The sequence below is a fragment of the Cibotium barometz genome, chromosome 56, assembly GCF_041138505.1.
Source record: "Cibotium barometz isolate CiBa-2024 chromosome 56, ASM4113850v1, whole genome shotgun sequence".
Taxonomy (NCBI): Eukaryota; Viridiplantae; Streptophyta; class Polypodiopsida; order Cyatheales; family Cibotiaceae; genus Cibotium; species Cibotium barometz.
The window spans coordinates 5,795,890-5,821,267 of record NC_141101.1 but is presented as its reverse complement, the minus strand read 5'-3'; the positions used below and the strand labels follow the sequence as shown (position 1 = coordinate 5,821,267).

Below are 25,378 nucleotides of genomic sequence, written 5' to 3'. Positions count from 1 at the left end.
CAAGAGAACACTAACACATTCCTTTCATTAGCATCACATTCCTGATACTTCTATATCCACATATGAGAAAATCTAGTGGGAAAGAGTTGGCACGCTTCCTCTCCAAAAATTTGCCGAGAGAAAAAACCTTCCCTATTAAGGAGTGGTGTTGAGAAAGAGCAATGATGGTCTTTTTGTTATGTACTTTTCATATTTTGTTATGTATTTCCTATGTTTCAATGCCTTTGTGACCTGGATTACTTTGGGCACAGAGCGCGGATGTAAGCTCCTTGCAAGTTACCTTGGTGCCCTATCTCCTCCGTAGGAACCTGTTGGCTCCTAGTACAGCTTGTGCCTACACAGCAAAGCACTCCCATACTTTTGCATCTTGAGAGAGAGCTCTCCAAGGCTTCATCCACAATCTCGTAGCCCCTGTATTTCCTTGAAATTGCTACATAGCACTCTCAATAATCTGATACATGTATGTTGAATTACAACCCTAATTACAACAATTAGATGATTCTCATAGAAATAGCATAAACAAGAAAACCCATAAAAACCATAAGAGGGCTTGCTTCAATTGAAGCCATCCAATCGAAGTGTAGCCTCCTCTTGGTTTGCACCACACTTTCTTCAAGCCCCAATTAGCATTTTCTTGAATCCTGGCCTCCTACACATGCCTGGCCACACCTCCTTGCCCGGCCATAGATTACTCTAAAATCCCTCTTTGGGCCTTCCATAATTAAATGTTCAATTGATGCCTTTGAGCATTCTCTAAACCTCCCATCTTCACATTGGCCACCTCAACTGCTGGTTAAGCTCTCTAAATCCCAACTCTAAATTCCCAAAGCTTAACAAAATCAATTCTAAGTTCCCAAAAGTGACCCTGTCACTAGGGGAATCCCGTCAATACAAAATAAGTAACATGACATCATGTGGCCCTTCAGTGTTTCTACAGAAGGTCTAGCACGCCCTCACCAGTGTTGAAGGCCAGCTTTAAGAGTCCTTGCAACCACATCCCCATCTTCACAATGGTGTCGTGCACCACCCCAACCTTCTATGCAAAAAGAGCACCTCACAGGTCATGTTGGCAAAAAGGCCCACACCTCAACATACAGTGCATAAAGAGTGGCCATCCCACATCACAATCCAACAATCCAGCAGTGTCAAGCTGATGAGATATCAAAAGCGTTGCGGGATGTGTAACCTGCATTACCCAAGTGATTACAAAGAGAGCAACTACCCCCTTAAGAGGTCTTGTTGGCAAAAGATAATCACCTCAACACCCACCCATTGTGCAATAGGTGGCAGGACCTGTGGGAGAAGATTAAATCAAAATCAGAACAGGACATAACAGGGTATAGAGTAACAACATATGAAGACAGAAACCACCAATAGTTATATTTCTTGACATATTTCAACGCTTCAAAGTTCTATTTTCTGGAACACAATTAACTTCAACGAGGGATGAGGCAGGCAATTATGTCCAAGGCAACTTTTCCCTACTCACAACGTCTAGCTTCTATCCTATTAACTCTTTTAGCATACACTAAGAGAGACACTGTTTAAACTTCTAACATGTGATCATATGAGGACACACCGCTTATGCCAGTTTTGCAATTAAGAAGGATGGCCAAAATAGACCTTATATACATTAAAATGCTATGAGACTGCTGTAAAGCCAATTTGCCTATATTCTGTACAGATGAGATACAGTCAATGAAGACACCTCTCTGTGTCTGATTGTCAGGTTTATTAAAATGCCAAGAACAGTTGTTGGTCTAGATAAGGGGCACAGCATGGTACAATATGGCATCAAAAACTGTAAGCTACTAATGGCTGCTGGATCCAACAAGTACCAAAAGAAACTTTTTGTAGCTACCAGATGTATCAGATGATATCATCTCTTCCAGCGATCTCTTGTACTTGCGAATGAACTCTGATTTGATGTATTGCATGTCAAGCTCAGCTCGTGTTACAATCACACGGATCAGCGTCTCATCATCTGTTCCCATTCCCTTCATTGATTTGTATAACACCTACAAGACAATTATCTTTGTATATAATCATAGCATGGTAAAGACTAATCAGAAGAACATGTAGATGTTGAAGGAAGAAGAACCACACTATCTGAACTCACCTTTGCAAAGTACTTTGCTGGATAATGCACACACTTGACTATTGCCCTCAATGCATTCAAAAAATTTCCAGATGTTTCTCGCTTCATGGCCTACTTATTTTAAAAAACATAGTCATTACCAATAGAGTAACATATCAGCATAGAACTAAGACAGCAATTCTGATAGGCTTTCAAGGTCGTTCCCTTGCAAAAGTCATACTATCCCAATAAGTAGAGTAGAGCATCATAAACCTTCTCGATATCATGGCCATAGGTCTGCTTGTATATATCGAAAGAGGCATTCAGCTGTGCTGAGCTTCGTGTGCTTAGGATGGTGATGATGCCTGCCTCATCAGTGCCCAACCTGCCTTCGCCAGCTTTGTAAAGTTCCCTGGCATCTGCTTGTGCAAGGTGCATGTCAACTTGAGGAGTTTCTGGCCTGTAGTTGTTCAGGTAGGCCAGAAGAAGCTGCAACAAAGCATGAAATTTTGGGTTGAGAATCCAAAACTTGCACACTCCACATTATTAACCTCAGGTAGTCTTTGTTCAAATCACAATAAGGAGGCTTATGTACATTTGACTCCGTGTTTGTTTCATATAGTGGTCGTTGGAAGAAGAGTGTGATAAAGCCCTATCAAAATCTAAAATGCCTCGAGACCACCAAATTTGGTTGTCTTCTAAAAAAGGGACAAAATGGTATGGACTTTTCCTTCCCAAGGCACCCCCTATCAAAATCTAAAATACTTTAAGATCACCAAGTTTGGTCCAGTTCTAAAAATGGCCCTCTTCTAAAGAAGGGACAAAATGGCATGGTTTTCTCCTTTCTGAGGCAGCCCTTACTAGACCAACTGCCCATCAACACTGATTTGAAAGGATTTTGTGGGCCGACGACACCCCCCCCCTATATATATATATATATATATATATATATATATGTATGTATGTATGTATGTATGTATGTATGTATGTGTAGGCTGCCCAACTTCCATGTGGTGAAGGTGATTAACAAAGTTCAGACATAAGGCAGCCTGGCTAACAAGCTCAAAATGAGAACTTGTGTGTGCATGTTTCCTCACAAAAAAAAAACCAAAAAAGAAAAAAAGGTTCAAAATGAGCATGTGCACCGACCAACGAGTGAAAAAGGAGCTTAGAGACACTATTATCTAAAAGTGCATGTCCAATAATTGTCAAAAGAGCTTAGGCATACTATGGTAGCTCAAGTTAAAATTTTTAAAAAAATACCTTCCTATAATCCCCGCTTGTATCTGCTGCAATGTCTTCATCAAGAGATCGCTGAAACCTCACATTGTAAGCATGCCGGATCACCTGCAGCTGTGATCCTGTCCTTGTGCAGATTAGCTCAATCAAGGCCATGTCCTTCGTGTCCCATCCCTTGAGAGCATCCCGTATGATGATTGCATCCCTCTCGGCTGCATCATACATCCATAAAAGCACCGCTCTCTGCATGTCAAAAAGTGTGACAATGTAAGATAAAAGAGCTGTAAAAACATGTGTAAATTAACAATAATGGGATTCTGCTTCAAGTTAATTGCATCATTTTACCTCAAAATTGCCCCGGAGCTCTGACTTCAATCTGTGTAGAAGATCATCTGCATATAGGTTTCGGTATGCTTGGCGTAACTCATGCCGCTGTACATAGTTGCGATGGCCGAGAATCTCAATTACCTTTTTGTCGTCGCAGCCGAAACCTGCTTCATTTTGCAGATTACTATATTTTCCATGGCACTTAAGGTTTTCCATGCCACCAAATTTGACAAATGCTAGGGTTTGTCAGAATGCGCAGTGGAGATGATGACCAAATCTGGGAACACAAGAGCAAATGCAATGCAGAAAGCAACAGCACAAGAGAGAGAGAGATAGAGGCGTGTAACTCTGCTCTATATACACAAAGAAGATCCCGAAGTGATACACAATGTGGCAAGGGCTGTGGGGCCATTTTATATGGCCCCCATACAGCAGTCGGCCTGCAGCAAAGGCAGCCGACAGGCTCAGAATCTCCACGACCAGCCACATATACCAGTCAGCCAGCTGTCCTGAGTTGGCCAGCACACAACTGAGGTCGGGTACTTGCAGGTACAGTCGGCCAGAAGATAGAGCCTCCTGCCAGCTCAGGACTGCCATCCAAGCCACATAAAAATGGAAAAAAATATGGGGAAAAATACGGGGAGTGAGGAAAAATGAGAACACCTCTACAAGGGCGGGCACACCCACAACAAAGGCCCTGGTGTCAACATAAAGACAGGAGATGACTTCTAACACCCCCTCTCAGCTCCTGGCTATGAAACCAACCACATGGAGCTGGGGTGCCGCCTGAGCAAATCCTGAGATAGCGACTTCGTGAAGAGATCCACCGTACTGTCCTCCGTCGAACAGAACTCTAGCAAGATGTCATCAGCAACGATCTGTTTACGAACAAAGTGCCTCTGGATGACCATGGGTTCCTCCAGTGGAAGCCCAATCCTGCAATGCAACCTCTGCATCCACACCACCTCACAAGCAGCATCACAAGCAGCCCGGTACTCTGCCTCTGTCAACGACAAGGCAAAAGATGACTGCCTCTTACTGCTCCATAAAACTTCTCCTAGGCCTGAAGTAGATCTCCTCGTGTCCGGATCTCCTCCCCAAGCTGAGTCACTCCAACCGTGGAGTCGGACTCCATCAATCAATCCCCCTCCTGTGTAAAAGAGTCCATGATCCTTCACATGCCGCAGAAACCACACGATACGCAATCCTACCTCCCAAAGAGTCATCTCCAACCATGAGCTCAACTGCCTCATCAGGCAAGAAGCTCCTGTCCAATCTGGTGTCCATCAACCAAATCAAGGAACCAATCTGCTTCCGAGTCAAAGAGGCATCACACTGCTCACTCACAAGGATCAACACCTGTTACGGTGGAAAGCCAAGTCCTGGAAACCTGCTCAAGACCATGCAAGGCCTTCTGAAACTTGTCAACCACCCCCTCTGAATCCGGAACCACAAAGCCTGGAGAAACCACCTCCTTCTGTAAGTAATCAACTACCACCTGCCTGGCTTTCCGAGAGGTCCCCGTGGAACGAACATCCTCATCTACAGGAGTTTCTTTGTACCGAATACTGCGAGACATCAGAGCATAAGTTACCTGTTCAGTTTCCTCTAACTGACGAACACAAGAACCACCAACATCAGTACTGGAAAGTTCCTGCCAACTGCTGCCATCAACTGGCAAGCTATCCATCATATGATCCCGGAAAGCCTGCACCTGTAGCATATCCACACTTAAGTGGCCATTACCAGACTGCCACTCATCACAATCCTGAGGACCTAGGAGAGAGAGTGCTAAAAGCTTGTCGACTCCATTCTCCACTCCACCTTCCCAAACCACCTGGCCTGTTGCTTTGTCCCGGAGAGCAACAAATGCTCATCAAACTCCACCCGTACGCCAGTCTTGCAAACCTGATGCACTGACAAAACAGATGAAAACCAAATGGCCATGTCCTCGGACGATATCTCCTTCCCAGCCTGAAGAACTTCCTGCTGAAGAACCTGCAGCTTGTTAATATGCTCCCGCATTGTCAACGACTTTGCAGGGCTCATAACCCGCATCTGTACTTCCAAGGAAATCCTCTTCATGGGCGATACCCTGTTGTAAAGAGAAGCCAAATGCTGCCATATACCTCTGGCCAGCGTCATATGCTTTACATGATTGATTACCTACGATGTGCAGTTGAGGAAGATAAACGAACGGACCCTGGCGTTGACACGATCCCACATCTGTGCCTGTGCCTCCCGGACCTTTCGGATCGACGGTAACTCCCCTTTCTCTACTTCCGGCCGTGGAACCCCAACAACGATGAAATCAGTGAGGTCGTAAGACTCCAGAACAGATTCCATCATAACCTTCCATATGCCGTAGTTGTTCCCGTCCAACTGACGGTCCACCGGGAACGTGGGGAGTGTAGGGATCTTCACATGCCTATCAGCCATCTCTAACCGATTTGCCATTGCGGGGATGTACTCTGAAAAAGGGTGGGTGGGTGGGAACAAAGAAGAACTTACACCTGCAACAAGTGGCTGTCCAGCAAATCAACCCGCCGTCCTCTTGCTTCTCCTCTTCCCAAACAGTCTCATAGTGTCCACCAATCACCAACACACAAGTCTCCCTCTTGCTCACACAAGTCCCAAGAACTATCTGGAGCCTAGGGCTCTGATACTATGTCTGAATGCGCAGCGGAGATGATGACCAAATCTGGGAACACGAGCAAACGCAATGCAGAAAACAACAGCACGAGAGAGAGAGAGAGAGAGGCGTGTAACTCTGCTCTATGTACACAAAGAAGATCCCGAAGTGATATACAATGTGGCAAGGGCTGTGGGGCCATATTATATAGCCCCCACACAGTAGTCGGCCTGCAGCAAAGGCAGCCGACAGGCTCAGAATCTCCACGACCAGCCACATATACCAGTCGGCCAGCTGTCCTGAGTCAGCCAGCACACAACTGAGGTCGGGTACTTGCAGGTACAGTCGGCCAGAAGATAGAGCCTCCTTCTAGCTCAGGACTGCCATCCAAGCCACATAAAAATGGGAAAAAATACAGGGAGTGATGTCAAATCCCCACGGATCCCCTCGTGATCGATCTTGGTTCGAAACTCGAATCCTGCAAACAAACGAACAACAAACAAGCAAGGGGTTGCAGGCCTGACTCACCTCCCAACCATGACAGCCGTGGGCAAGCCCACAGTCTTAATACCGCCACGAAGCTGCCCTCGTGGGCCTCGAGACTGCTGTCGGTCTCGGCTGCGTAAAGCAGGTGCACGTCTGCACTAGATCCAGGCTCCAAGACCATAGAGCTCTCACAAACTCGCGAGACTCTCTATAATACAATAACTAACCTTGGCCACCCTTTTATAGGCTCTTGGCCGGTCATCAGGCATCCACACTTGGCTGCCCGCTCGTCCATACTTGGGTGCCCGCCCGTTAGTATTTCCCTAACTCAGCTCGTCAATCAGCATGCCTAGTTCCAAGCTTCCCCAAGCCTCGAAACTAGTCTTGCATGCGTATAGCACACGGTAGATACACACTGTGCACATGACAAGTGAGGAAAAATGAGAAAACACCTACAAGGGCAAGCCCACCTGTCAAAATACGCAGCGGAAATGATAACCAAACTTGAGACCACAAGAGCAAGTAGAGTGCAGAAAATAGACAGCACAAGAGAAGGAGAGAGATAGGCGTATAACTCTTCTCTATACACAAATCCCGAGAAATTACTGAATGAGTACAATGTGGGGCGATGGGGCCTATTTATATGGCCCCATCATGCAGTCGGCCAGCACTAGTGGCCCTCACGACTGGGCACATCCAGTCGGCCAACAGAGAAAAATACCACGACCCCTCGTGATGAAGTCCGCCAGCTCCTGGTACACATGAGTGCAGTCGGCCAGCATCAAAGGCTCCTGCCAGCCTGTGGCAGCCACCCACATCATGGAAAAAATGGGAAAAAAATACGGGGAGTGAGGAAAAACGATAAAACACCTATACAGGGCGGGCACACCCACAACAAAGGCCCTGGTGTCTGATAAAGACAGGAGATGACTTCTAACACCCCCTCTCAGCTCCTGGCTGTGAAATCAACCCAAGGGAGCTGGAGTACCGCCTGAGCGTAGCCTGAGGTAGAGACTTCGTGAAGAGGTCCGCCGCATTGTCCTCCATCGAACAATAAAGTAGCAAGATGTCACTAGCCAAGATCTTCTCACGTACAAAGTGATACTGTATCTCTATGTGTTTGGTCCGGGCATGGAAGACCGGGTTCCGAGTAATAGCTATACAACTCTGGTTATCGCATTGGACGACTGTGGGCTCCTTCTGTGGAAACCCAATCTCACCTAGCAGCCTCCGCAACCACACAACCTCGCAAGCAGCACCACAAGCAGCCCGGTACTCTGCCTCTGTCGAAGTAACGGCAATAGTTGGCTGCCTCTTACTGCTCCAAGAAACTGCTCCTGAGTCGAGGGTAAAACTGTATCCTGAAGTAGATCTCCTCGTGTCTGGATCTCCTCCCCAATCTGAGTCACTCCAACCTTGGAGTTTGACTCCATCCCCTCCTGTGTAAAAGAGTCCTAGATCCTTCGTACTCTGCAGATACCGCAAGATCCGCAATCCTGCGTCCCAATGAGACTTCAATGGCATCTGCATAAAAGAGCTCAACAGCCCCACGGAGAGCTCAAGTCCAATCTGGTGTTCAGCAACCAGATCAATGAACCAACCAACTTCCGATACTGCGAGGCATCAACTGGCTCACAAGGATCATTAACGGTTAACTTTGTGTTTGGGTCCATCGGCGAAGTAATAGGCTTGTAGTTCTCCATCCCAAAGGCCTCAAGCAACTCATGGACATACCGCTGCTGAGAGACAAAAAACCCCCTCTGGGCTTGCCAGATCTCCAATCCCAAAAAGAAGTGGAGTAAGCCTAAGTCGGTCATCTCAAACTCCTTTGACAAGGCAGCCTTCGTCACACCAATGTGCTCCACATGACCGCCGGTGAGAATGAGATCATCCACATAAAGGATGATAATCGTAACCATGACGCGTTCCCGAAAGAGATACAGGTTAGGATCTCCAACCGATCTCTGAAATCCAGTCCAAACAAAGAAGGAATCAATCTTCTGATTCCAAGTCCTGGGAGCCTGCTTAAGACCATACAAGGCCTTACGTAACTTGTAAACCATCCCTTCTGATCCTGGAACAACAAAGCCTGGAGGCTGCTCAACATACACCTCCTCCTGCAGGTCACCATTAAGACAAGGTAGTTGTGTTGAAATCATGGATCAAGCTCCCTAATCAACTACCTAATTAGATCCTAATCCTATACTAACAACAACACTAATCTAAGGTGGATAAAAATGAACAATACTCATGGTGATGAGTGTGAGCTGATTAAGTTTGGACTCAAGTTCAGTTAGGTTATAAGATGTGCTGTCGGTGCAAAGGTATCCTCGTAGTCGATGTCTGCCCGCCGCTGATCATAACCTTTAGCCACAAGTCTGGCTTTGTGTTTGTCCACCGACCCATCTGACGCATATTTGGTCTTAAAGACCCATTTGACACCAATGACTGACCGTTTTGACGGCCTCGATACCAACTCCCATGTGTTGTTCTTCTCGATGGCATCAAGTTCCACCTGCATGGCTTTCCTCCAAGTATCCTGTGAAAGGGCTTCCTTGCCGGAAGTGGGCTCCTTGTCCTACATAATACGAGACATCAGAGCATAGTTTACCTGAAGAAGCTCCGCTGTATTACTTTTGTCTCGAACTCTGTGTGATCTTCGAGGGTCGTCCTCTGTGGTCCACTCGGAGGGTAACTCCGTGACACCTGACTCCCGAAGGGTGTCCAACAACCACCTAGGTACTCGAACAGATCGTGGCGCCTCCTGCGGGGTTGCGGGGGCTCTACTCCAGCTGCGGGCTCAACCTCTTGTGTTGACTGAGGGTGATCAACTGGAGCAATGGTCAAGGAATCATCATCAGACTCTTCTGGATCTCCAAGAAGTGGCGGCTCCTCGACAGTGGATACTGGAACATGCTCATCAAAGACCACATCCCAGCTGACAACAATCTCGTTCCTGTCTAGAGGCCGTGGACGCGGTCAAGGAGGTGGCCGAACAGGTAACCAGAATTATGGCCAGCAGCAGCAGCAACAACAACAGTCCCAGAGTCAACAACAACAACAACAACAACACAGGTGGAAGAGGCAAATTCAGAGGCAGGGGGAGTCAAAGAGGCCGTGGAAATTGGCAAAGGCAATATAATGATGCACGTGAATGCTACTATTGTGGTAAGCCAGGACATGTGCAGTCAGAATGTTATAAGAAGCAGGCTGACATGCAAAATGGGAAAGTGCAGCAAAACAACTATGCATCCTCAAGCAGAAATAATGAGGACAATGAAAGGTTGTTTGTTATGCAGCATGTTGTGAATGCCATGTCTGAAAATGCTGATGCAGCACAAAAAGATGTCCATAAATTTATGTTTGGTACAGTTTAATGCTAAAATCTACATTCAACTTTCATATACATGAATCATGATACATCATGAATGATGAATCCATGATTCAAATTTCATACTGAATCCTGATTCTTAATACATCATACATGATTACAATTTACATCATACAATGATCATACATGTAACATGAATCATGATACATCATACATGATACATGGCAGTCTTCAGGAATCAGGAATTAGATCATAGATGGCAAAAACCCATATAATTATTAATAGCATAACCAGTTTGAAGTTACAAGTTACAACTTACAACATACTAAGCAACATACTAAGCACTAGTGAATAGTGTCAAATGATAAATCTGAAATCTGAAATACAGATGTCTGTACCGAAAGACCAAATACAAAAACTCTGAAAAAACAAATGGTCTCCAATGTCTGGAGTCTGGACTCTCAACTCTAGACTCAAGTGTCAAGAGTCAAGAGTCACTAGTAGTAACTAGTAACTACTCAGCATCATCCTCCTCTGAGGAATGTGAGTCTGTGTCGTAAGAAGATGAAGCCTCAGCCTCAGCCTCAGCACTCGTAGATGCATGATCTGCTGATGTCGGTGCCCGTGATCGTGTCATAGTAGCTGGTGCCATCATCTCCTCATATAGCATGGCATAGATGTCGCGCTCCTCAGCAGGGATCTCTGGTACGTCCTTCACTTTCTCTATGTCGATCTTGTCGACATTCACTTGGCGCGGCTCAATGGGATTGCCTTGCTGCTCAATTAAACGGAGGTTGCAATGACAATACACCAACCGTTCTAATTGAGCAGTGGACAATTTGTTCCTCTTCTTTGTATGGAAGAGGGCCCATGTGCTCCAGTTTCTCTCACATGGACCAGAGCTGCAATCCTGTGAGAGGACTCGTAATGCAAGGCGTTTCTGTCAAAAGATAACAGAAAACTTTATAAATAATAAGAAGAAACAACTTATATAAGTTGTAAGTACTAAGTTGTTACTTCAAAGTGCAAACTTATTACATGTAAGTTGTAACTTGTCAGTGGGCACTTACCAGAACTGGAGTACCGATGCCATATTTCTCCCACCAAGAGACTGGCTGAAGCTGAGTCTCTCTCAAAACTGCAGTGGCTCTCCCAAAGGCATGACTCCCATTCCGAAATACTAGGAGCTCATCCTCTAACTTCCTGAGGAGCTGAACATCACCTCCAGTCCAGGTCTGGATGTAAGACTGCCATCCCTCTTCTAGCTCCTCATTGTTGAACTGCTCCTCATTCCGCCATAGTGGGTGTAGTATATGGGCAACCGCATGGATTGGCCTATGAAACCAATCCCATCTACGGTTCCACACCTCCCTGATGTCCTGGATCCTGTTCAACGACACTTGGAAGCATGGAATTAATATCAATGTATAATGTGGCCACTGGCAACTAAAAGAACAACAATGACATACAATGATACATACCTCTCAGCTGATAGTATAGTGCATCGATCTAGGGCCTCTCCAATGCGGTCCATGAACTCATATAAGAGTCCAAGGGTGCTGCCCTCCATGTCCGTAATGCGAAGCACACTATATATAGGCTGAGTGGCCGTGACAAGTGCAAGGGCCTCAGCCCACCAAGTGTCTCGCATTACCGCGCGCACAAATGCTACTGCCTTGGGATGCTCTCTATCATCCCATGCCATCCACTCCTGAGAGACAACAGTGCGGAGTAAACCTGTACGGACCCGCACAAGCCTCTCAACCACAATGAGCATGTAAGCAAACCTGGTGTTTGAGGGCTTCAACAACTCCAAATCACTGTGTGCACGAAACATAGCTAAAACCTTTGGCCTCTTGGTGACAAACTTCACCATGCTCCGAGAAGTACTAAAGAGGTCGGCAATCCACCCAATTTTGGCCACATCCTCTATCAAGAGGTCCAAGCTGTGTGATGCACATGGAGTCCACACTATCTTTGGAAACTCATCCTCTAACATCCTGCCCATAGATACACAATTTGACCCATTATCTGTAACTACCTGCACTATGTTCTCTGGGCCAATCTCTAGCACTGCCTCACGCAAATGTCTCCATATGAATGCTCCAGTAACAACTGTACCTGGAACCGAGGCATCAATGGCACGCAAAAACATTGTGCCCTTACAACAGGACACCAAAATGTTATATACATTTCTCTTTCTCATGTCTGTCCAGCCATCACAAAGCAATGTGCATCCATATTTCTGCCAGGTTGCCTTCAAAGGCTCCATCTCAAGCTCCACTGCCTTCTTCTCCTTCCTTAAGTGGGTTTTGCGAAGGGACTCATAAGATGGACCCTCCCACTCATACCCAATGCGGCTGATAGCTTTAATGGCCTTCTTCCAACGAGGAGTACGCACGACGTGAAATGACAAAGCGCATTGTATAAACAACTTTGTCAATTCACGTGTGGCCTCCTTGACAGCTTGCTTTTGTATGCCTGCTTTAATGCCTGCCCTCTTTAGAGAAGGCACGGTGGGCAATGAAGATCTGTGGGCTACAGGAATGGAGCTAGACCCACCTGCTTGACTCTGCAAATCATCCTCTGTCCTAGCTCTTTTGGACACATCACCTACAGAATCTGTATCCTGTACATCATCATCAATAGGCTGAATTCCCTTTGCTGCTTCATGTTCTCTCTTCCATTGCTGAAGAGACGCTACAACCTCTCTTGGTACTTGACTGCAAGGGCCAATGCCTTCCCCTCTTACTCCTGTAAAATGGGCCTTTACCCTAATAATAGACCCACCTGACACTTTGGCACAAAAATTGCATTTCCACCTTTCTGTGCCTGAACCCCCATATCTGCTCACAGGAGTTACGTGGTTCCACATGGCATCCTTAGCCCGAGGCATGATGAATGAATGAAGAAATTTGGGCAACCTGGCAAGAAATGCCCAAATTTCAAATCTGAAATTTGGTCCAAAATCAGAAAAAATCAGCATTTAGGGTTATTAAAAACCTGAGAAGCAGGGTGCGTAGGGGCCGGAGGAGTAGGCTTGGTGCGTAGGCAAGGTGTGCATGCACCAATGTAGGCAACCTGGCAAAAAATGCCCAAATTTCAAATCTGAAATTTGGTCCAAAATCAGAAAAAATCAGGATTTAGGGTTAGTACAAACCTGTTACCTACGGTGCGTAGGGGCCGGGGGAGAAGGACTGGTGCGTAGGTAGGGGTGCAAGCAAACCTGGAAGACTTCAAAGGCTGGAAACGTCTCTTTCAAGCGTCACTTTCAAAACTGAAATGCCAGGAGATACTGCATCGTACGTTTTCTATCATAAAAAAAAACTGGCCCAGCAAAAAAACGCGTTTCAAACGTTTGAAACGTTTGCACGTTTCAAACGAGTAGCCTAAAGTTTGAAACGCGTTTTTTTGCAACTATGCTGCTGAGGTCCACACAAGTCTGTGAATCATATCCAACGGTTTCGAAGCCCGCCTGGAAGCCTGCTTCGGAAAGGATTCCCTGTGCTGCTTACCACGTATGCAAGAACTGCAACGTCCTTGCCTACTGCCAACATCTGGCAAGCCAACCACCATCTGGTTTCGGAAAGCTCGCCGCAGTGCGTCCACATTTAAGTGGCCAAAACGAAAGTGCCACAGATCTCCGACCTAAGAACCTGTCAACGAGGAGAGTGCAGAGAGCTTGTAGATATCATTCTCCACACTGCCTTCCCAAACAACCTGGCCAGTCTCACGGTCCCGTAGAGCAACTGAATGCTCCTCAAATTCCACCCGAAAGCCAATCTTGCATACTTCATGCACTGACAGAAGATGAAAACCCAGAGTAGGGACATAAAGAACACGGGAAGCATGCTTGCCCCCCTTGCCGTCGGGAATAATCTCCATCCGGCCCTCAATAGTGGAGTTGTCGCCAATAAAGATGCGACTTGACTGCCGTTTCAGATCCAAAAAGAAGTCACGGGACGGAGTCATGTGCCTGGAAGCACCACTGTCAAGAATCCATTCCCGAGTATCCTTCGCGGGGCGGTGAAGCCAATTGCCTCCTCGCTCGAAGACGATGAAGCATCGGAGTCCATTATCTCCAAGTGCACAAATGCAGGAGTCTTTGCAGCTGAGGCTAATGAATCAGCACAATTCCCAGTCCGCTTAGGACACTTCCTCCAATAGTGGCCTTTCTCGCCACAATCATTGCAGAATCGTTCGGCCTTCAGCTTCTCTCGTTCTGAGTTGGGCTTCTTCTCAGAAGCCTTCTCCGGTGAAGCCTTTCCTTTGCTCTTGTTGTTATTCCGGCCTTTCGACTAGTGGCCCGTTAAGGCCTCCGAACCTCCGCTCTGAGGAGGGTTCGTGAAACGTTTCTCCTGGTCCAAGACCATTGGCACAAGCTCCTCCCAGGTAATGGTGCTGAGCCTGCCACTCGTAATCAAAGAGGAGTAGAAAGCAGAATACTGAGCAGGCAAATGGGACAGCAAAGTAATGGCCATGTCTTCAGATGATATCTCCTTCCCAGCCTGGAGGACTTCCTGCCGAAGGGCCTGCAGCTTGTTAATGTGCTCCCGCATCGTCTCGATGACTTTGCAGGGTTCATAACCCGTATCTGCACTTCCAAGGAGATCCTCTTCATGGGTGATACCTTGTTATAAAGAGAAGCCAAGTGCTGCCATATGCCTCTCGCCAGCGTCATGTGCTTTACGTGATTGATTACTTGTGGTGTGCAATTGAGGAAAATAAATGACCGGACCCTGGCGTTGACACGATCCCACATCTATGCCTGTGCCTCTCTGTCCTTCTTCATCGACAGTAACTCCCCTTCCTCTGCTTCTGGCCGTGGAGCCCCGATAACGATGAAATCAGCAAGGTCATATGACTCCAGCACAGACTCCATCATCACCTTCCAGATGCCGTAATTGTTCCCGTCCAACTGACGGTCCACTCGAAACGTGGGGAGAGTCGGGATCTTCACATGCTTCTTAGCCATCTCTAACAAATCTGCCATCGCGGGGATGTAACTGAAAAAGGGTGAGTGGGTGGGGATAAAAAACTCTAAACCTACAAGTGGCTGTCCACCACTTTAGCCCGCCTTCCTCTTGCAACTTCTCTTCCCGAATAGTCCAAATAGTCCACCAATCAGCAACGTAACTATCCCCCTCTTGCTCAGAAAAACTCCCAAGATCTGTCAAGAGCCTAGGGCTCTAATACCATGTCAAAATATGCAGCGGAAATGATAACCAAACTTGAGACCACAAGAGCAAGTAGAGTGCAGAAAATAGACAGCACAAGAGAAAGAGAGAGATAGGCGTATAACTCTTCTCTATACACAAGATCCCGAGAAATAACTGAATGAGTACAATGTGGGACAATGGGGCCTATTTATATGGCCCCATCATGCAGTCGGCCAGCACTAGTGGCCCTCACGACTGGGCACATCCAGTCGGCCAGCAGAGAAAAATACCACAACCCCTCCTGATGAAGTCGGCCAGCTCCTGGTACGCATGAGTGCAGTCGGCCAGCATCAGAGGCTCCTGCCAGCCTGTGGCAACCACCCACATCATGGAAAAAAATGGAAAAAAAATACGAGGAGTGAGGAAAAATGATAAAACACCTATACAGGGCGGACACGCCCACAACAGAGGCCCTGGTGTCTGATAAAGACAGGAGATGACTTCTAACACCACCCACAACAAAGGCCCTGGTGTCAACATAAAGACAAGGATGACTTCTAACAAGGTTTCCATGTCTACTAATCTTTTTCTTTTTACATTGCAGACTTCCGCATTGCTTACTGTCTCCTTACTGTGAGAAATTGCTACGGTTTTCATGATTGCAAACATAGGGTTTCCAATGCCGCTTAATTCGGAAAAATGTTAGGCATAGGGTTTCCATGTTGCTTAATTTGGCAAAATGTGAGGGTAAGGGTTTTGCATGTTGCGTAACTGGCAAAATATAAGCGTTTCCATGATTGCAGGCTGTTAGGGTTTTCCATGCCGCTTTACTTAGCAAAAGTTTAGGGTTTGCAAGGTTGCAGACTGCTAGGGTTTTCCAACCATTTCATTTGGTGACTTTTTTAGGGTTTCCATGTCACATATTCGTGCAAAATGCTACGTCTTTTCATGGCGCATAATACGGGAAAAATTCGAGGTCTCTAGGTTTGCATGACGCATGGATAGAAGGTTTCCATGACCAAGTTCGTCATGAAACTCTACCGAACGTGTGTGTAAAAATTGAGAAGCAGAAAAACGAAACAGATGAACTGACCTTTGAAAGCGCGGTACAGCTCGGCGCAATCCTGCACAGGATTGGGCAAGATGGAAGGGGTGGTGATTGTCGACATGTAAAACGCGCAAGTTCTGGAATCTGGGGGTGTGGGAGAGAGAGAGAGAGAGAGAGAGAGAGAGGTATTAACGTCGGGTTGGGAGAGAGGGATTGGGGGCGCTTTCAGCTAAAAGTGTATAGTGGTGATGTAATGGGCCTAAAGCCCCCGGCGTGTTCCGACGCGCTAAACCGTCAAGATCCACGCGCACAGTTAACTTTTTCCGAAGCTTGTACTTTGCACATGTACTTAATGGACCCCTCCAACTTGGTTTTGATACCAGCAACAATCGGTGAAGCGGGTGTGTTTGGGGTAAGGTTTGATCGAGTCTTACTTCCAGCTCTCATTTGTAAAGGACACTGCTTGGTACAAATAAAAACCTTGTCTTACAATAAAAACTTGGTTTTGATGACTTCTCTGTTTTTTTTAATACTAAACTATGCAAAAAGCGCAGCGCCCAAGATATCTCCCCCACCCAAGCTCATTCTCCCTCGTCTCATAAAAAGCATGGGTTTCTCCGATGCTGTGTTTATTGCCCCATGGATGGGCCAACCTTCAGCGGGTTGCTTGCCCTTCTCTCCCTCTTTCCTTTTGGCTCTTTTTTATTTCCCCCCCTCTAAAACAAAACAAAAAAACATTTCGTTTAAACCAATTCTACTCTCTCTCTCTCTCTCTCTCTCTCCCCTCTTTTTCTCTCTCATCCTTCTCCTCTGTTTTTCCCCCCTTAAAGAAAGGCTCATTAATGAAACAAAATACGTTTCAAAAAATCTCTCTCAGGTCCTCTCTATCTCTCCCTCTTAACTCTCTTTCTACCTCTCTCTCTCTCTCTAATTCTCTCTTTCTAACTCTCTTTAAGTCTCTCTTTTGAACTCTTTATAACTCTCTCTCTATGTCATTCTCACTCACTCACTTACTCTCTCTCTCTCTCTCTCTCTCTCTCTCTCTCTCTCTCTCTCTCTCTCTCTCTCTCTCTCTCTCTCTCTCTCTAATTCTCTCTTTCTAACTAACTCTCTCACTCTCTCTACCTCACTCTCATGCACGCTCTCTCTCTCTCTCTCTCTCTCTCTCTCTCTCTCTCTCTCTCTCTCTCTCTCTCTCTCTCTCTCTCTTTCTTTAACTCTCTCAATCTCTCTAACTCTCTCTATTTCTTTCAAACTGGCCAACTCTCGCTTGAACACACACACACACTCTCTCTCTCTCTCTCTCTCTATGTCGGGTCAAGACCCAACACTTACGTGGTTCCAGACCACCTAGTCGGTTCCTGAAGAGCAGCGATTAATTCAGTCGTGCCTCATGCAACAAGCCAACATCGAGTGTTGAGCTACTAGTCTGCCATGCTTAGGGGAGTTAGTTGTGACTGCACACATGTTAGTTCCTAGATCCTTCATGATTTTGGATAGGAGTTAATGTCCATACATGCATGCAATTGACACATAATAGACAGAGCTATGCAGTACAAGATAGAGACTAACCTACAAGACGTTCTTGAACATTAGCTTCATCACTTAAGCATACAATACACCAGCCTTGACTCAACTCCTGAGCTCAACTATCCTTTCCTCTATCCGTCTATCTCTCTCTATGGGAATAATCCCCTTCACTTCTTTACATCAACCCGGGTACTACCCGTTTGCAAGAAGCAGTTTTACAAGTTGTTACAAAACAAGAAAGCTTAACCCATAAAGTTTGTTACAAAACGGGACAATCTAGGCGGTGGCCAAACGGGCTGGTTGGCCGCCAACACCACCTGGCGATCACGGTGGACGTTGCGTTAACATAAGCCCACTATTCCTGATGTTGCTCTGAAAATTTTCAAAAAAACACTAGATCTGGATTGTTTCCGACTTCGGACCATGTTGTCCAGACATTTACGGCATGTTCCACCCTCCTCCTTCTTGTTCGGCCTATGTAGTGGTGCCCCCTGAAACGAACTGTATTGTCCGATCCTTGCTATATCTGTTTCCTTGCTACTCACCCAGGCATGGTTGAGCCCTATTCTTTCATCGACTCTTTTGAACTGCACATCAATGGGCCATACATCTGGATACTTGATTTTGCTTCTCTTCATTGCATCAACTGCCATGTCTCGGCTATGAAGGCATGAGGCTTTGTTTGTTCTGGATAGATAGCATCGTCTTCGAAAATGGTCTACTTTGGTCCTCTTGGCCCTCTTGGTGTACCTTGGCTCCACTTCCACCCATAGGGTGGCCTTCCAAACTGATTTGATCTTGAAGTCCCCTTTGATTTGTCTACTACTAGTTCACTTCGTTTTGGTGAGGGGCTCTGGCAGCGTCGCTCTTTGAATGAGCCATTGCCTCCTCACCCAGATCCGCGATTCATAACATCCCGCTACTTCCCTACACGACTCTGGATTCGGGGCAAGGGCTTCGGCCTTTTCTTACTATTGCTATAGGGCTTTGGCCTTGTCCTGCCACTTTAGGCTCTTCCAACTTGTTCATAAATTTGGCTATATCATCCCAGTTGGAAGGCCCCATGGCACCCGCCTGCTGTGTAGAGTTTATCAATTGCTGCATGCATTTGAGAGCCATCTCTTTCCAGGCACTAAGGCACTTCTGGCCTAACTCCTCCTGGAGCTTGTGTTGTACCTCTTCCCTAGCCTTCTTCTCTCTTTTGGCCCAGTCTTGGAAGTCCTGAACCATCTTTTCTTTGGATTTTAGTTCCTCGGCATGGGCCTTTTTATGGCATCCATTTGCTAGGCTTTTTTCCTGATGTCTGCATTTGCCATTGTTAATGCCACATTTAGCTCATTAATACCTAGCTTTCCTCCTTTGCCTCTAGTCACCCTTGTGGGTGTGGCTGCCTCTACCTCTTTCTTCAAGGATTTTATGGTTTGGCCTCCTGCTTTTGCTATTCCTTATATTCTTCGCATGTTCCTTTAGTTCATTTGCTAGGATAAGGTCCAGTGTAGAGCCAGTCCACAACACGATCTCCTTTCCTTTTCCATCTGTTTCAATTTGCAGGATTCTTTCCCTCTCCTTTCAGGATGGCGAATCTCCTTTTCCATGTCTCTACTTCCTGACACATCTATTCATTCTCCTTGTACAGTTCTTCATTCTTGCTGCGCCACCTCTGCTCTGATGCTGCCAGCTTCTTTTTCCACTCCACTGGCTGGTGCCTCTGATGCCTTTGTTGGTTCCTTGCTTGAGGATGGAGCCGGATCCGGATGTCCAAATCCTCCATCCGGATTTCTGTCTCCTGGACCGGTGGGGAGTTATCTGTTTTTGCAGGAAGGTGTGGGTGTTTCCATTACTGATTTCAGCTTTTCCAAATAAGCCCCCCACACCTTCTTAAGGTCTTCCAGTGCATGACTCTCCCAGTGCTCCATCTTCTCTGCGTCCAGCTCATAAATTTTTGGCTACTCCCCGACATCCCCAGTGCTGCTAGTTGTGCCTCTGCTTTCACCAATTCTACTTTATCTTTTTCGGCCATGTTTTGGACATCCCTTATGATCTTCAGGTCCTCCTCCTGGATCGGGGTGACTTGTGCTTCCATTCTTGCTTGCCCTTCTATGGCCTTGTTTAGATCATCCTACATTTGCAAGGCTTACTGATCCTTTATGGCCATGTGTTTCCTCATCTCTTCCATTTCCGACTTCAACCCTTTGTTAGCCTATTTTCTAAGTCATCCACTTGGCCAGCTTATGCCCTCCTTATGTGTAGCTCTTCTTGCATTGGTTCCTATTGGCTCATTAGGTCTTGCAAGGCTTTTATGCTCTCAGCGCATACGGAATCCTTCTCCTCCATGATGAATTGCAGTTTTGTCATCTCTTTGAGTCCATTGCACCTTTGCAGATAGTTCAATGATCCATGAACCCAATCTATCTCAATTGTTTCTGGAAAGCTAGACTGGCTCGGCACCATTAGGGCTGATATGGGCACCAAGAATTCTGGCTGTGGAGGTTGCATCTCCAATTGTAGAGTTGCAGTGGAAGTTGCATCCCATTGCTGCTTTATTTGGGATAGCAACATAAATCTGCCCAGCTTCGCCAAATCTTCCTTCATTTGCACCTTCGCTCCTCTACTCTGGAACCCTCCTTAGAGAGTTTTCCTTTCTTGGTGTTGACCTTCTTCTCCCCGAATTCAAATAGCCTCTTCTTGCCTTGTCTTGAGGTGGCCATTTCTTGATACCTTCCGGAGGGCTTTGAGCTTTTAGATTTCCCTGGGGCATTTTCCTTTGAGCTCTCCTCCTTTTCCTTCTCTGCTCCTGGTTGATCATTTCCTTTAAACAACGCGTTGAGGTATGGCCCGATTTTGTTTTTGTGTTGGTCTTGGTGAGCTTCCTGATCTACTCCTTGAGGTTGTGGTAGAGCACTTCTACTCATGCCACCCTTGTGCCCGCTTCTGCAGCCTTCACCATGCCATATGTCTTTCTAGACATGCAGTAGGGTTTGTGGGTGAGGTTTACCATCTACAAACCTCATATGTTTCTACCTGTCCTCATCAAGAGTACCAGTTATGTTGTACTCTTTAGCCTTTCCCTCTAGCGGGCCAAATTCTTCCTTGAGATCATCATCCTCTGTTGGTTTGATTTTAGTAGATTTGCCTTCTACCGACAGGCGGAACACCTCTACCACATACAAGGGTTGAACTCCTCTTCTCTCGTGAGGGAAAAGTGATGATGTTGGAGCTCTAGAGCTGCTCTAGATGTTCTCTTGCTTTGAAGTTATGTTGGAGCTCCTCCCATGACAACTCTACAAATTGCTTAAGGCCCAGCCACTTTGCATGTTTATCTACTTCCTTATATAGAGTGGACGACATGTATTTGAATTCCACCATCCTATCACGAGAGGATAGCTAGGGTTGAGTGAAAGAAGGAAAGGATCACAGCAAAGCTTAGCAAAGAGAGGGTAGGAAGCACATTGATGTAGAAAGATTTTGCACAATAGAAACATGAAAATTAGGTGTTCGATTGAGAAAGCATAACACCTTCTAGCATTGTCGTGCGCATGCCTCCCCTTGGTACGGCCATAATTGCCCGATATTTTCATGATTTTCCATAATTGCCTGATATTTCCATGATTTTCCATAATTTTGTTTATGAGTGCCTATTGCACGAGCCACGAGGTCATTTATGGCCGAGTTGTGGTGGGGTGAAGTCGATGTGATGCCTTTCCCTTTCCCTTTCCATCCATGCATCCTTTTACAGGGTGGCAACATCAATTTTCCCGCCACCTCCATGAAGTTTCCAGTTGACTCTTGTACATACTGCAATCATATTTACACTGACAATTTCTATTCCTAGATTTTGTTCTTTTCCCTTTTTGCTCTTTCCAGAATCCTGCACCAATTACCATTCCTGATCTTGGTTGGATTCGGATTCAGTTCTTTTACGTAGACTAGCTCCAAATTCTTTTCCACTTCCTTCTCCAAGATGATTTTACTACTTTGGGTTGTTGTAGGCCCCAGTTGGCACTCTTGCATCCCTTCTTGAGTCATCTTCACACTGCCTAGCGGTTCTTTGCCTCTTGTAATGTTTTGTCTCTTCCTACCTAGGCTTGTACTATTAGTATTAGTGTCAACATGCTCATTTTGAAGTGGGCTTTCCTGCATCATCTGCACCGTTCCTTGCGCACTCTCTACACAAGTTTAATGACTATTTTTTGAATCCCTTGCTGCCCTTCTCACTATTCTAGTGAAAGATCCCTGTCCCCTCCACGCAATGAATTCGGGGGTGCTAGTAGCAGTGGAAGTAGCACTTCTTGCGCAAGGCAGAGCCTGTCACTCAGGGCCTCGCCCACGGATATCCGAACAAGAGACTAATCCCTCGGTTCTTCCAAATCCGAACCCGGAAAAACTTCCCTCGCCCAGAAAGCACGGGCGATTCCTCCAGGATATTTTTATTCTAACGTAGTCAAGAGCCTTAACTAACCAAACTGATCTGACCGAACCCGTAAGTCACATGGTCAGATCAAGGAAAAGACTTGCACTTGGATCATAGAGACCAATGCTTTTTTCCTCATCGCCGAGAGGCACATCCGTTGATTCTTTTCCATAGAACAAAGACTATCCGGGATTTACTTCATCTATCGTACCATAACAGAATTGAGTCTCATTTTAGGGATCCATTAGTCCCCAGCCTAACCCCATCCAGTCCCATGGGTTAGCCAACCGCCAACCACTGTAGTGATAAGATCCATTTAGGAATTTGGTTATGTTTTGTCCCGGGTAGTACTAGGGAAAAGAGTTCCCAGGCCCCCTAGCCGGCGTTTCAAGCAAACTTCAAGATAGTCACACCACTTACACACCCAATATGAAATTGCCTTTTCTTAGACTCAACTATTTCCAAAATAGCGTTGCAATAAAACCACAGTGTTTCCATCACAATCCTCAGTATTCCAATTCCATATCCAATTTCCAATCATCTCTTCATCGGTGTACCTATGGCATCATTGGCGACAAGAACGCTCACCACATGTTCGCTCAGGGGCCTTTTCAATAGTTCCTAGCTCATAGTACCCGAAAATATATTCACTTATAAAAATCCAGATGGACTCTCTGTTGAAGATCAGCAAGATCAACCAATAGATCCATATAAAAGAGCCATGGACTCATCCGTTGAGGACTAGCAAGGTCAATCAACCAAATCCATGCCCCAATTCAGAAAACAGCTCTAACACCTTGTTCCATTTTTCTTTCTCGACGCATGCGTGGGTATCTTCGGTGACCCAGAGCCCGAGCACCATATAGTCAGCACCCTCTAGGATCCTTCGCAGGTCACCTAGCGCTTCACTCATAGGCCGCTTCCTTGGTCCCTCATCCACCGTACTGGTGGAATCTCACCATTTAAATCAAATCGAGGTTGGTCAAGACCTCGATCGACCTTGCTAGATGTCCTCCATTGACTCTCCGCCAGCTGTTGCAACTTTATCACTTAGGTCTCCACGACCTCATTCACAAGATGGTCAAAATGCTTCCCCAACATTCTTGACATCAAACAGTCATTTAAAAACAAGTCATAAATACAGTTTCTAACGAACTCTCATCTTTTCACATCGTTCCACATCATTTCCCGTTATTCCATATTCTTCTAAATCAATTCAATTTACTTAATCCACATCCAAGCATATCTCATCCATTCTCATCTACCCATATCCCATCTCATCATTTTCCGTTATTCCACATTCTTCTAAATCAATTCAATTTACTTAATCCACATCCAAACATATCTCATCCATTCTCATCTACCCATATCCCATCTCATCACATCACATTCATTCACATTTCATCCATTCATATCTACCCCGATCCACATCACATCCCATCACATCACATCCGTTTCACATCACATCTCATTCATTCACATCTATCCCGATTCACATCACATCACATCTCATCCATTCACATCTATCCCAATTCACATCACGTCACATCTCATCCATTCACATCATATCTCATCTATTCACATCTATCCCGATTCATATCACATCTCATTACATCCATTCTCATCACCTCATCTATTCACATCTATCCCGACTCACACCACATCTCATCACATCCATTCACATCACATCTCATCCATTCACATCTATCCCAATTCACATTACGTCACATCCATTCACATCACATCTCAACCATTCACATCTATCCCGATTCACATCACGTCACATCCATTCACATCACATCTCATCCATTCACATCTATCCCGATTCACATCACTTCACATCACATCCACATCACATCTCACCCATTCACATCTATCCTGATTCATATCACATCACATTACATCCATTCACATCTATCCCGATTCACATCACTCCACATCACATCTATCCTGATTCATATCACGTCACATCACATCCATTCACATCTCATCGTATCTATTCACATCCATCACATTCATTTCATTCCCATCCCATCACATACATTCTATCCACATTACATCACATCCATATCTCATCACATCCATACACATTCCATCTCATTCATCCACATCCATCTAGTCATCCACATGCACGTCTATCCACATCCATCCATACATTCACATTCACATCCACATATATTCACATCACATCACATTTCACATCCACATACATTCACATCCACATATATTCACATCACATCACATTTCATCCACATCTCATCGCATTCACATCCACATCCCTTTACATCACATCACATCTCATCTACATCCACATCCACATCCATTTACATCACATCACATCCTTTCACATCCACATCCATTTACATCACATCACATCCTTTCACATCCACATCTATTTACATCACATCACATCCTTTCACATCCACATCCACATTCATTTACATCACATCACATTCTTTCACATCCACATCCACATCTATTTAAATCACATCACATCCTTTCACATCCATATCCACATTCATTTACATCACATCACATCCTTTCACATATCCTCACATCTAATTCTCATCTCTTCATTCACATCCACATCCATTTATATCACGTCGTTTCACATATCTTCACATCTCATTCTCATCTCATTCACATCCACATCCATTTATATCACGTCCTTTCACATATCCTCACATCTCATTCTCATCTCTTCAATCACATCCACATCCACTTATATCTCATCCTTTCACATATCCTCACATCTCATTCATTTTTAGTAGCTTTTTCTACTTTGATACCGATGATGGGACTTTTTCTAAATTTCTGCCAATTGCTTGGCCTAGGTAAAGGTACTTTTTCTCGATGGATATTTTCATATTCTTTCATAAATTTCTCAAGTGAATATATTCAATATTCTACTTTTGAGTAAAAGAATTCATGGGATTTATAAAAATCAATTCCACCCATATTTTTCAATAATGCTCATAAATTCCACCTTTGATAAATATTCATAAATTGAGTTATACTAAAAATTTCTCTTTTTTCATTTAATTTCTTGGATCTCAAATATCATGGGAATTCCTCTTTTTGCATTTAATTAATTGCATTGCAAATGTCATGGAAATTCCTCTTTTATCATAAAATACA

General features: G+C 45.4%; 2 protein-coding genes across 2 annotated transcripts; both read right to left on the bottom strand.

Moving 5' to 3' along the window:
• Positions 1-389: 389 nt before the first annotated feature.
• On the bottom strand, positions 390-16,537 carry LOC147606830 (annexin D5-like). Its single transcript, XM_086791157.1, has 6 exons — positions 16,345-16,537; positions 3,662-3,807; positions 3,341-3,559; positions 2,351-2,566; positions 2,120-2,209; positions 390-2,018 (listed from the first exon to the last, which is right to left on the bottom strand). The coding sequence occupies exons 1-6, from the start codon at positions 16,418-16,420 to the stop codon at positions 1,812-1,814; spliced, it is 954 nt and encodes a 317-aa protein (XP_086647283.1). The 5' UTR covers positions 16,421-16,537; the 3' UTR covers positions 390-1,811.
• LOC147606831 (uncharacterized) lies at positions 10,341-12,988 on the bottom strand. Its single transcript, XM_086791119.1, has 3 exons — positions 11,574-12,988; positions 11,163-11,478; positions 10,341-11,032 (listed from the first exon to the last, which is right to left on the bottom strand). Exons 1-3 carry the CDS (start codon positions 12,986-12,988, stop codon positions 10,607-10,609), a joined length of 2,157 nt encoding a protein of 718 aa, XP_086647245.1. The 3' UTR covers positions 10,341-10,606.
• Positions 16,538-25,378: the final 8,841 nt, after the last annotated feature.